Genomic DNA, 11245 nt, shown 5'->3' on the forward strand with positions numbered 1-11245 from the left:
TTGACATGCGTGAAGTGTACTGAGGCCTAACACAACTTGGGCTCGCATTTTCAGTATGGCGATCGTTTCGAAATGACGAATCTGCTAAGCCACATTTACTAATATATAACCTAATAAATTCAAAAATTTGCATATTATACAAATATTACCTATAGAGCATCAAATTCGCGACGTTTTGGTATGTAATACAGCAAAATAATATAACTTGACCTTCCCAAAATGTTATAAATATGACAAAATGAAAAAATGTTACGTTATACTCACAGCATACATACATATGATGAATTATTATACAAAAAATGTATTAGTAATACTTTTGAAAGGTTTTTATTAAAGTACTGAAGTACTAAAGTAACGCTTCTAAAGGTAAAAAACCCTGTAAGAATATTTCTATGGACATTTGTTTCTGACACTCAAAGAAATGTTTTAAGACACGGATCCTTAAACGGATTAATATTTCGGAGATAGGTAAGTAGATTTCTAAAGGATTCCTAGAATTCTACCAGATTACTAAGAATTATTTAACAGGTGGGTGAAACGCGCCTAAGAAGATTTTCAAATAGCTTCAAGTAAAAATCGTTGGAAGATTTTGTAACAATAACTGCTAAAAATTACAAACGAAAATGTTTTCAATTTCAAACTCCTAGAAAAATAGTTCTTAAACAACTGCTTTTGAGTAACGATTCCATGAAAAGAATTAAATAATAAAAAGATTAGTAGGTAAGTTCTTTAAGAAGATTTCGACCTTAGACGATGAAAGAGGGGGGGGGGGGGTGTAATATGAGGCACCAATTTGCGACTATCATAGGCACCAAAAGATTGAAAAAAGAGAGAAATATATTCTCTTTTTTCTCACTCCGGTTTGTACAAAGATACGCACAGTTATAGTACCTTGTTTGCATGACTACCGTGATTTTTTAAACCAAGTACACATATTGACTACTAATTTCGCAAAATAATAATTAAACGTGCAACTATCATAAAACGCGGAAAAAAATCTTCTTTCCAATGGCGGCATTATGAACTCTCTAAGTTAATTTGGGGAGCAACAATCTCCGAAAAACTGTTTTCCCATGTTAATTCCCTTTGTTCGGTTTGAAAGTATTCACTCGGTATAGGAATATCTAACAAATTTCAAACCAATTCTGACTTGAAAAATCTCTCCCAAACCTCGACTTAAATCACGAAAACCGTTATGGCTAGAAGGCTCGACCCAATGGATAGTTATGATATAATTGTATTTAAATGCAACTCTGAATTATTAAATCCTCCTCGTGAGCTTTGTGATAAAATCTCAGAAACAATTGCACATATTTTTGAATACATAAATTTAATGGGAGTTTAAATGAACTTTATATATTAACCAAACAATCCCTACAAAAAAAAGTAAATTAAACATATGTAATATTTAGGTAGAATATTAAAAAAAATTTTAAATACATATAGTACGTATAGGCAATTGGTATATTTCGGGGAGTAACAAATTTGTTGTACTGATTGGATTGAAACAATGTTTTTGTCTTCCAAATTCCATTATAGAGACTAAAGAGTAACGGATGGATTAAAAATTAAAGAGGGATTAATACTTCAATAAATAATGGTTACGTGGATGCTTTACTATAAATTCAATCAATTGAGATGTTAGAACTTAGATACCATATGGAAAGACCAGTTATAATTAATCAAAATCTACCAAACCAGTTAATTTGATGTTGATTGATAAAAGTTTTAGAATTCGATCGTACCTACTTTTAATTAATCGTACCATATTACTGATACGGTTGGGACATAATAATTTGTTATTAGATTCATTTATGATGTACACATTTGTACTTTAACATTAAAATTGCTGCCATTATCCATTAAGTACCAGAGTACAAAAATAGCGCATACACTGCAGTAGGTATGTCCATTATTCGATGCTCACAATTGGTATCTCATATAGTTATTGTATAGAAAAAATAGAAACCGTTTATTTTTCATCGTAATACCTGTGCATTATTAAGACGTAGCTTTTGGTGTCAATCAAGAACCCCATCAGATATCAACACAAATTTCACTTTATTAAAAAAACCGCTAATATAACTTGAAAATAAATGACAATTTGCGTTGTTTTATAACACCAAAAGATTTGTTTGAAAAATAAGATAATGATAAATTAACATGCATAATTTACGACGTTAACAAAAAAACGTAATCGGCAGTTTTTTAAATGATATTTAAAATCATCTCATACTGAAAAACATGCTAAATTTAATCTCCTTCAGTGTGAAATACCTGTGGCGAGCACCGAAATTTGGACACACTAGCATATACCACAGTAAGTACACTAAACTGCGTCTTAATCCCTCCCCTCTGGTGCGACTACTACAGTACTACACCCTCTAGATTAAAATTAATACTTTCATTTCATCGCTACTAATAAGTATTATATTATTTTAGGTATAAGTTTGTTTCATAAAGAATGCGCTTCATAAGTTTTTCGTGTACCCGCATTTACCGCTATACCTACACGATTGATTATATATTTTACTTTTACGTTATAGCAAATAGGTTATAAGATACTTATAGCAATCGCAGTGCGGAGATAAATCCTTTATGGACTCGTGTACGGCGGAACCTCCGTGGCCACTGCATTGATTCTTACGGAAAATATAAGGCTATAAGGTAATAAAGCAATGAAAGGTTCAATATATGTATTATACAGACGCACACTTTAGCCGCACAAGAAATGTTGTAAATCGAAATTTAAGTTGCATATCATAAAAATATAATATCACTCATTAAATAGGTACTTGATTAGGATCCCATACTTCACATTAACACCAGGGTAATAGCCTTCGGTAACTCATTTTAGGTACATGTCTGGAATTTTATGCTTATTCACACAGCACTTCTGTAAAATTGCATTTACAAACACTAAAGCATTCACTCGTTGTTACTAGGGGAACAAATAGGTACAATTGTATGGAAGCGAAAGAAATATTTTGGAATCCATCTAGTGATTATACGACATTTTAATATTACCCTGTAATAAAGTGATACGATGGAAAACGCCATCAACAAGAGCCGAGTTGGTGTTTCGAGGTTTGTTCAATCAAACGGGAACAATTAATTTACTACACATGGAGACTTGTGTACAGGCAATAAGGGAACAGTCAGAATTAATTAAAGTGGAGGGGATTACAATAGTCTTAACACCTCAGCAATATATAGACCTACCTACCCCTAATATCCATTGAAATATTAAACACGTCCTTATCTTAATTGCCCTTTGCAGATTATTTATGTACTTTGGTCAGAAAAGCATTAGTATTTTGGTATAGGTATTGTCGAAGCGTTCGTCTTAGCCCTTACCCGAAAATACCTATACGCAGATATCTCTTTAGAAATCACCATCTTAATCGTGAAATACTGGAAGGAAGGGCGCAGTGAATGCCGTAAGGGTATTTCTCGTCCAAATTAATCGTTTACTAAGAAATATCCACCAAGAAACTTTAATATCGCCCTGATGTCTTCTCTAATATGCGGTTTCCTGCGATTCTTGATGTAATTACAGAAGAGGGATAAACAACGTGCGATGAAATCGAGATACTATAATTTGAAGAAGATCCGACTATTATTATCATTAGTTCCAGGAGGGCGGCGTAAAATTACCAAGTACTAGGGGTGATTGAGCGTCGTGGCGAAAATTTTGATCGAACGCGTTAAGACTGATGGCCCGAAACAGGAAAATGCAATGTACACGTAAGATGCACCAAAGGTGCAAAAAACGGGACGGAAGCAATGGGAACAGTAGTAGTTGGAGGGCAAAGGACAACTTTGAAGAGGCGCAAGTGTGGGCGGTAGGAGGAGCTCGCAAACATTAAGACGAGATCCTCCTTAAGGTCGGACTGCCCCCTCCCCCATCGGGGGATGTTAAAAAATGTAATAATGTAGTGATCGGCGGTCTGATATTACCTGCACGGGCCTCCAGCGCGGTTCCAACATGCCGTGGTTGATTGGGGTCGAAGTGGCGGTGGCGGGCCGCTCGACAGCAACGTGGGTACGCGTCTTTCGAGAAGAGGAAGTACGCAGCGATGCCGTGGCCGATGTTATACTACTGTGGACGCCTCTAGTAGCTAGCGTCGTTTCGCTTAGCGGCGGCGGCGCACTCAACACTAACGGCCGCGGTACAACACATGCCAATCACCGGCGATGCACAATAAGGGTGTAAGGGATCCCGACGACCGGCCCGGTCCATATCCCGCAATGAAATGGGAAGCGTGTAAGCGGCGCCCCATTCCAAGCTCTTGTTTACTCGCGTCTACTGATCAATACTGTTGTTTGCTATCAGCCAAAAACATACATACGTTTAGTCCGTCCGTAGGACATTTAACGAACAGAACTTGAGGAGAATTAATACCGGAATCTCTGTCACCGCCGCCTTTGTCCAGCGTTCAATCGTCCCGAAGTCAAGGTTCATTCTAAAACAACGACTCTCCAAGAAACTCTTAAACCTGGGTTCATTAGGCAGTTCATTTTTATTTCGGCATAGCATACCTACCTATTTGATCGTCCTTATTGAAATTCCTCTAACGTACTCCCTTCTTTATCACGTACTAATTATTTTGGCATATCGATTCCAAAGCTTTGGCAGATTTATTTCTAATTTTAATATAACCTTAAGAAATTTTTAAGACAGTAGACAGTTTTAATTGCAATTAAATATCTTAAATAACTAAGCGACGGCTGCTTTAATAACTGACCTTAAATGACAAATTAAAATTTATGGATTTCTTAAGCGAGGGGTATTCCAAAAAATATTAGCAGCGAAAGCGTGCAGCAGTGATATTGGGCAACATAAACGATGGAATATTATCGATATGCAGGTTTGAAAATCTTTTCCCGCTGTTTTGTTTGTGTCCACGGTATTATCGTGGTTTATGTTTGTTCTGTTTTTGTGACAAACACTCTGTTGCGATATTTATCCGGCTAAATTCAATTCAATTTGAAAATGCTAAGAAAATGTAGTCCTATACTGAATAGGTGACGTGAGTATAAAACCTAATGCAGCTCTTCTTCACATGGAACACACGTCACACGCACGACTTGTGATTAAACTAGTGACACCGAACTTCTTATTTGGCGTCCGCTCACACTGAACTCCCAGAGTCCCAGATTGACGGTCGCGCACTCTTCAATAACTCCATTCGTAGTGGGCCATTACTTTACACACTTCTTTCTCATTCCAAATCTACACCCATTTCATTAGCTCCCCGAGATAGACTGCTATAAGGAAGGTAAAATGTATGCAATCGTTATCGTATGATTTTCAACTGGAAAGTACATGAATATTATTCACCAACTGGAAAGATTGTAACAGATTAGCGGCAGAGCACCCCAAAGTAGGTAGTAGGTATACCTACGTGCATATAAATATTAAATTAACGTCGCTGTGAAGTGAAACTCTAAACCTGCCGTATAGTTATAATTTTCCCGCACATGGTGAAACATATTTAATCTTATACCAACTTAATTATTCATTATTTTATTCTCAAGTACAATATAATCGATTTGACTGTGAAGGAGAAAGTAACAGATACTTTAGAGTTCAGTTTTAGACCAATGGTATCAGAACGGTGTCTAATTTTTATTTTACTGTAAACGAAACTACTTGACTTGACTTGAAATGAAGTCGAGCTCTGATCAAGGATTCGTGCTAGAAAATGAGTGATCGTGCGTCTGTACGTTCATCTAAGTGGTTTTCTTTAGTAGGTATAGGAAGCGCTTTGCGTGAGTATTCCACAGTTTGAAAACGGCGAATCGATCGAAACATTTTCCAAATTATTTTTTAAATACGACTTAAATCAAAATTGTGTAAATATACCAAACTTGTATAAGAGCGGTGAATTTCAGACATTTCCCCATGTTATATGCATTAAAAAATGTTGAAAAATAAGCATTTTATGGGCGATTATCTACAACGAAGGCTTTTATCCTAAGCTACATAGGCTGGATTTCGGGTCTTGAATTAGCGTTGCTTCATGTGGACAGGTAATTCTTTCCTGAAGGACCGATATATGTTAAATCAACATACCAGCATGTACCTACCTAGGCAGAGAGGTCCGTCAAACTTGCACTGTGGTAATTCACGTGTGCGGTAAATTCGCCTCGAAAATTTGCCCACGGGAAGATTTGCTCCGCGGTATTTCCACCCTCGGAAAATTCGACCCCCGAAAAATTTGCCCCCGGTAGGTTCGCCCCCGAATTGCTACCACTATGAAATATATTTGGATCGAGTTTGCTTAGGGAACAGTATACCCCGCAAGCAAATTTTCGTTAGCGGATATAGGTGAAAGGTGAACTTACCGGGTCGAGTTTGCCAACGCGAATTACCATCAGCGCGAGTACCTCGGGAGGAATTTACCGCATATAGTTCTGAGCAAATATACTTACAGGACGTGGCATACCTCGGATCACAATTCCTCTACCATAAAAGATAGGTAGGTACTTACCGAAAAAAATGTAGAAATCAAAATTGTGCACAATTGTCGTCGCCATGTCTAAAATATTTTTGATCTCCAACCGCGTACTGTATTACAGTGGCGTATTAAACTTTTTAATTTTTTTTTAAACGAAACTCCCTTATATTTTATTAAAGAATTTGAAATTATTCGAAGAGTACCTACTTATTTTTTATGCAATAGGTATATTATACCTAGTCGATTTCGCTATTATAACCTTTTTACGTTAAAAGACCTCTTCCATCTTTCACATAATTTGTTGTAGGTAACTTTATCGAAAGAAGAAAATTTTTGATTGAGATTAACGAAATGTATTTTTTTTATTTCAAATGGCAAATTATTATAGCTCTGGATAGCCGAAACTACATTTCCAGTGATACCAAAAAACCACGCATTCCATAAAAGAGTTTCCCAGAAAAAACAAGTCGCAATGCGAATTTGTAGAAAAACGTTCTTTTCCGAACCCAAGTCTGCCAAGTGCCATGTTTATTAAAAAAGTGCTTGGTAGAAATTGTCTCACATTTCATTTCACCTGCCAGTCCCCACATTGGATAACTATAGTTCAACATAAAATCAACAAAGACTCACCTTAAGAGAAATACATAGAGTCAATTTTGTTGAGCTTAACTATTAGTCAATTTGTTCCTGTATTTAATACGTAATTATCCGATGCGGTCTGAGGCCGCTATCCAACATTTCCCAGAAGCTCAAACAAAAGCAAAGGTCGAATTAAAAATCTTCGTAGAGTTTGAACTTATACCTATGCATCAAGAATAGACAATTATATTTTTTAAGTGATACCAAGAAGTCTGCCGCTTAATAATCGACAACTGTTTGAAATGATTACATCATTAATCTCAGATACAATATAAGAAAGAAAAAATCCAGGTTTGTGGAGAGGTTCTGGAATGTAGAACATTCCAAAGTACCTAGTCGAGGGGTAAACCGCTGGAGGAAATGGTGTACAAGTTGGGGGGAATTAAGAGGGAATTAGGGTATTTCGAAGGTATTAAAAGGAATTAATAGGTATTTTGAGAATTACCGAGGAAATTAAAGGTATTATGAGGTATTAAGTGGGGAATTAAAAGGAAAAGGAGGAAATAAATAAGTTTGCGCATGCGCTAATATACATCAGAATTAAAATGACGCATCGTTTTACGTCAGTGACTGGTATAGTGCATACCTCGGTGCATATTAGCTGTAAATTGTGCCGTGCCGGTATAATATTTGGTATAAGATTTTATTAAAGATGCTTGTTTGTATTAAATTTTTTTATGTCTTACTAACCTATCATAGCACATTTTATATCTGTGATACGCGGGCATAAAGTACCACTTTATGCCCTAGGGCATTAAGTATCACCATAGTAACTCATTTATACTTAATGACAAAACAAACAAATATTTGCAGGTCATTGAAAATTAGAAACGTCAATTATTAATTGTCAATACCTACTAAATCACAAGATTGGCCTTATTTCGTATAGTTTCTGGAACTTCTTGCTCATTCACGATGAATTGAATTATTTAAAATTACGTTTGACGTTTGGATGGTTTCAATCACATTAACAAATTCGAACCACGCATACTCGATCAAACATAATGAATTATTTTGTAAACGAATTTTGACGAAGAAACTATTTGTAAAACATAAAATTGTGTATGTACCACGGGCATAAACTGATGTTTAAACTCTCGGGCCCCGAGCTTTTTAATTCGTCGCCCTCGAGAATATAAACATCACTATTATGCCCTTAATACATAAATAACTATTATTACTCTGTCTTGGATTAAGTATTTTTTGTTCGTTTTGGTAATAACATTATGTACTGAATACATTAATATTTTTTTATGGAATTCATATTTTTTAAACTTCACCATTCGCTTCATTATGAACCAAAAATAAATTTATATTTTAAAACGTTTATGTTAGTACGGAGAAATCAATAAGTTCAATAAATAATTTTAGTAAAGTTATAAAGGTAGATATTAGTCTATTTTTTTATCTGTTTTGTTTATTTATTGCCCCTCTCTTGTTCCGGGACCTCAACAGGCTTGCGCATAGTTACAGAGTGACCCGCATAATGCTTTAAAGTTGTTCTATACTACTCCTGTCCTGTATATTTACCTTACGAATTAGGGAAACTGCAGGAAAACCTAATTCGAAGTAGCCGGCAGAATGCTTGAAACTGATCGTAGGAAATAAAAATGTTTTGAGGAGTTCATGGCTATAATTAAGGTATTAATAGGAAATAAAAAAATTAGGAGGAATTAAGGAATTAAAGGGAATTTTTTCAGGAAAAGGTATTTGGTGTACAAATTTTTGTTAGCGGTTTACCCCTCGTACCTAGTACATGAAACTCGTAAGGTGAAAATCCATGCAATGAGAATATCAGTTCCAAAACATGAACAGAAAACGCAAACCAAAAGCGGACAGGCAATTTTGAGGTCAAGTGCAGGGAATTTTATGATGCTTAAAATTCAAAACCGGACCAACAGAGGAAGTAATGAAACAACAATTGATTCTTTGGTAAGTTTAATCATACATTTTTTATATGTATTTATATTTCCATAGAACTTCTTCCTGATAGAAATATTATGTAAATTCCCGTTGTACATCTTTTGCTCCTAAATTTCCTCGAAGGTTAGAATTAACAGGTCCTGAGTGTCTTGTCTCCATTCTACTGGCTGTATAGTGCCAGTTTCGTCATCTTCCACATCGAAACTACCACAGAGAGCGTAAAGTGTCATTAAACAATTATGTAACACACATATTGCAGATACAATAACAATCACTTTTTCGGGTTCTAATTCAACTGGTTTTCTAAGTAAACGACATCTCTCTGAAGCTAAACCAAAAGCATTCTCAATTATGCGGCGTGTCCGTGATAGCCGGTATCAGGTAATTAAATATTCTTTGTTCCCCATGCCGGCAGTTAAGGACTTGGTCATGCAACTACCGACCAATATCCATTGTTCCTATTTTTGGGAAGGTTATTGAAATTTTAATCAAAAATCGTTTAGTTACGTTCTTAAGTAAAAACCATGTGCTGAATGAAACTCAGTTTGGCTTCAGGACAGGTTTATCAACCACACAAGCTGTTGATGGCGTAGTCGAGGCTTTTGAAAATCGTCATTATTCGTGTGCCCTCTTATATGACTCAACGAAAGCCTTTGACTGCGTTACACCCTCAATACTCGTAGAAAAACATCATTATCAGATCCCCTCATTCCTCGCGCGTCTTCAAAATGCAAAAGAAAACTATTAGGATCATCGCTTTCCGTGGTTTTAGGGATCATTGCAGGGATATATTAAAAAAACTTAAAATTATGCCACTACCATGCATATATATTTACCAAACGTTAATCCATATTCATAAATTAGTAAATTCAAACAAGAATGTGTCAGACACGAGCAATCACGCCGGTTATGCCACTCGTCACTGTAAGGTACTTTTATCCGTAAAACGCAGACTATGCGTATCAACCAAAAACTCATTGAATGTTGCACTTTACAACAAAGTCGATAACAAATTAAAATCTCTGCCACTAAATTTTTTTAAAATTCAAATTAAAACATTGTTATTAAAGAACTGTTTTTACAGTATTGATGAGTACATGGCTGCCCCTAAATGCACAGACACGATTTTTTTATGTTAGTATTGTGAATGTAACGTAACTAAACAATTTTTAAATTGAATGGGGTTAATAAAAGTTATTATTATTAATGTTAACTTATGGCTTCATAGCATAAGCGTCATCTGCTAAGATATCAAAGGGAACTGGCTTAGTGCGCGCTGGTAGTGGTTTAAGTTTTGGAATACTTAAACTGTTATGAGCCAGTTTATTTGATAAAGAGCGTGAATTGAAATCACCTCCAACAGAAATTCGTCTAACACTTCCAACATTAATGTATCTAAATTTATATTCTGCGTCAGCCAATGCCATTAATACGACACTGTGCGTGCCTTTGTAATTATAGTAGACTTCCATTATGTTTAGGAGTTTAAATGAGACCTTTTAAGGTAACAGTGGAAGCAGGATCAGGTGCCTGTGTTTGTATGGTTCAAGAGAAACTACCCTTACTCTCTCTACCCCTTGCATAAAGCATCCATTCTGTGATTCGGTGTGCCATTTACGTTGATTTAACTGTGTCCTTCAGAACTTCCTGAATCGCCTGTTCCAGACGAAGCAACCTCTTCTAATTCAAGAACCGAAATTCAGTCTTTGTCGCTTAGAAGGTGAAACATTCTTTTTTGGAAAAACTTTGGTTGTAGATTTGCCGATAAAATGGTTACTTTACACATTTTGATGCATAATACGCAAAATTCATATCGCTAATAACACAATTTGGATTTAAGAGGAATGTCGAAAGTGCTTCCTATACAAAAAAAAACACTTCGACGAATATTTCTCAAATGGCAATGTTGGTATTTCCTAAAGGTCAAAGATCGTCCTGCCTATTAGTTTGGGTAACCATTTTGCGAGGAAGATCTGTTGGAAAAATATAATATGAACCTATCGAAATGAAATAATTCTCGTTGTTTAATGTATTTTTCAATGTTGTCATACATCGTGCATTGCATAGCATGGCGGTAGATATTATCTCGGTTGCTATCCCTATTAATAGTTTACATAATAAAATAATTTTTTCGTAGTTTACTAAATTACACGGGCGTTTTGTTTGTTTCTTCACGGATGTGTTAAATTAAAGTGAAAGTGAAATTGAAAAACATTGCA

At 35.6% G+C, this 11245-nt stretch overlaps 1 protein-coding gene across 1 annotated transcript in view; it reads right to left on the reverse strand.

Annotated features, from left to right (window-relative positions):
* Window positions 1-4060, reverse strand: part of LOC116165358 (forkhead box protein P1) — a 142871-nt gene extending 138811 nt beyond the window's left edge. Inside the window, exon 1 of the mRNA XM_031479728.1 lies at window positions 3961-4060. Within this exon, the coding sequence (XP_031335588.1) occupies window positions 3961-3990 (30 nt within the window). The 5' untranslated portion in view covers window positions 3991-4060. The remainder of the gene's footprint in view (window positions 1-3960) is intronic.
* Between the last annotated feature and the right edge of the window lie 7185 nt (window positions 4061-11245).

This window comes from Photinus pyralis, unplaced genomic scaffold (genome assembly GCF_008802855.1).
Source record: "Photinus pyralis isolate 1611_PpyrPB1 unplaced genomic scaffold, Ppyr1.3 Ppyr1.4_LG3a, whole genome shotgun sequence".
Lineage (NCBI taxonomy): Eukaryota > Metazoa > Arthropoda > Insecta > Coleoptera > Lampyridae > Photinus > Photinus pyralis.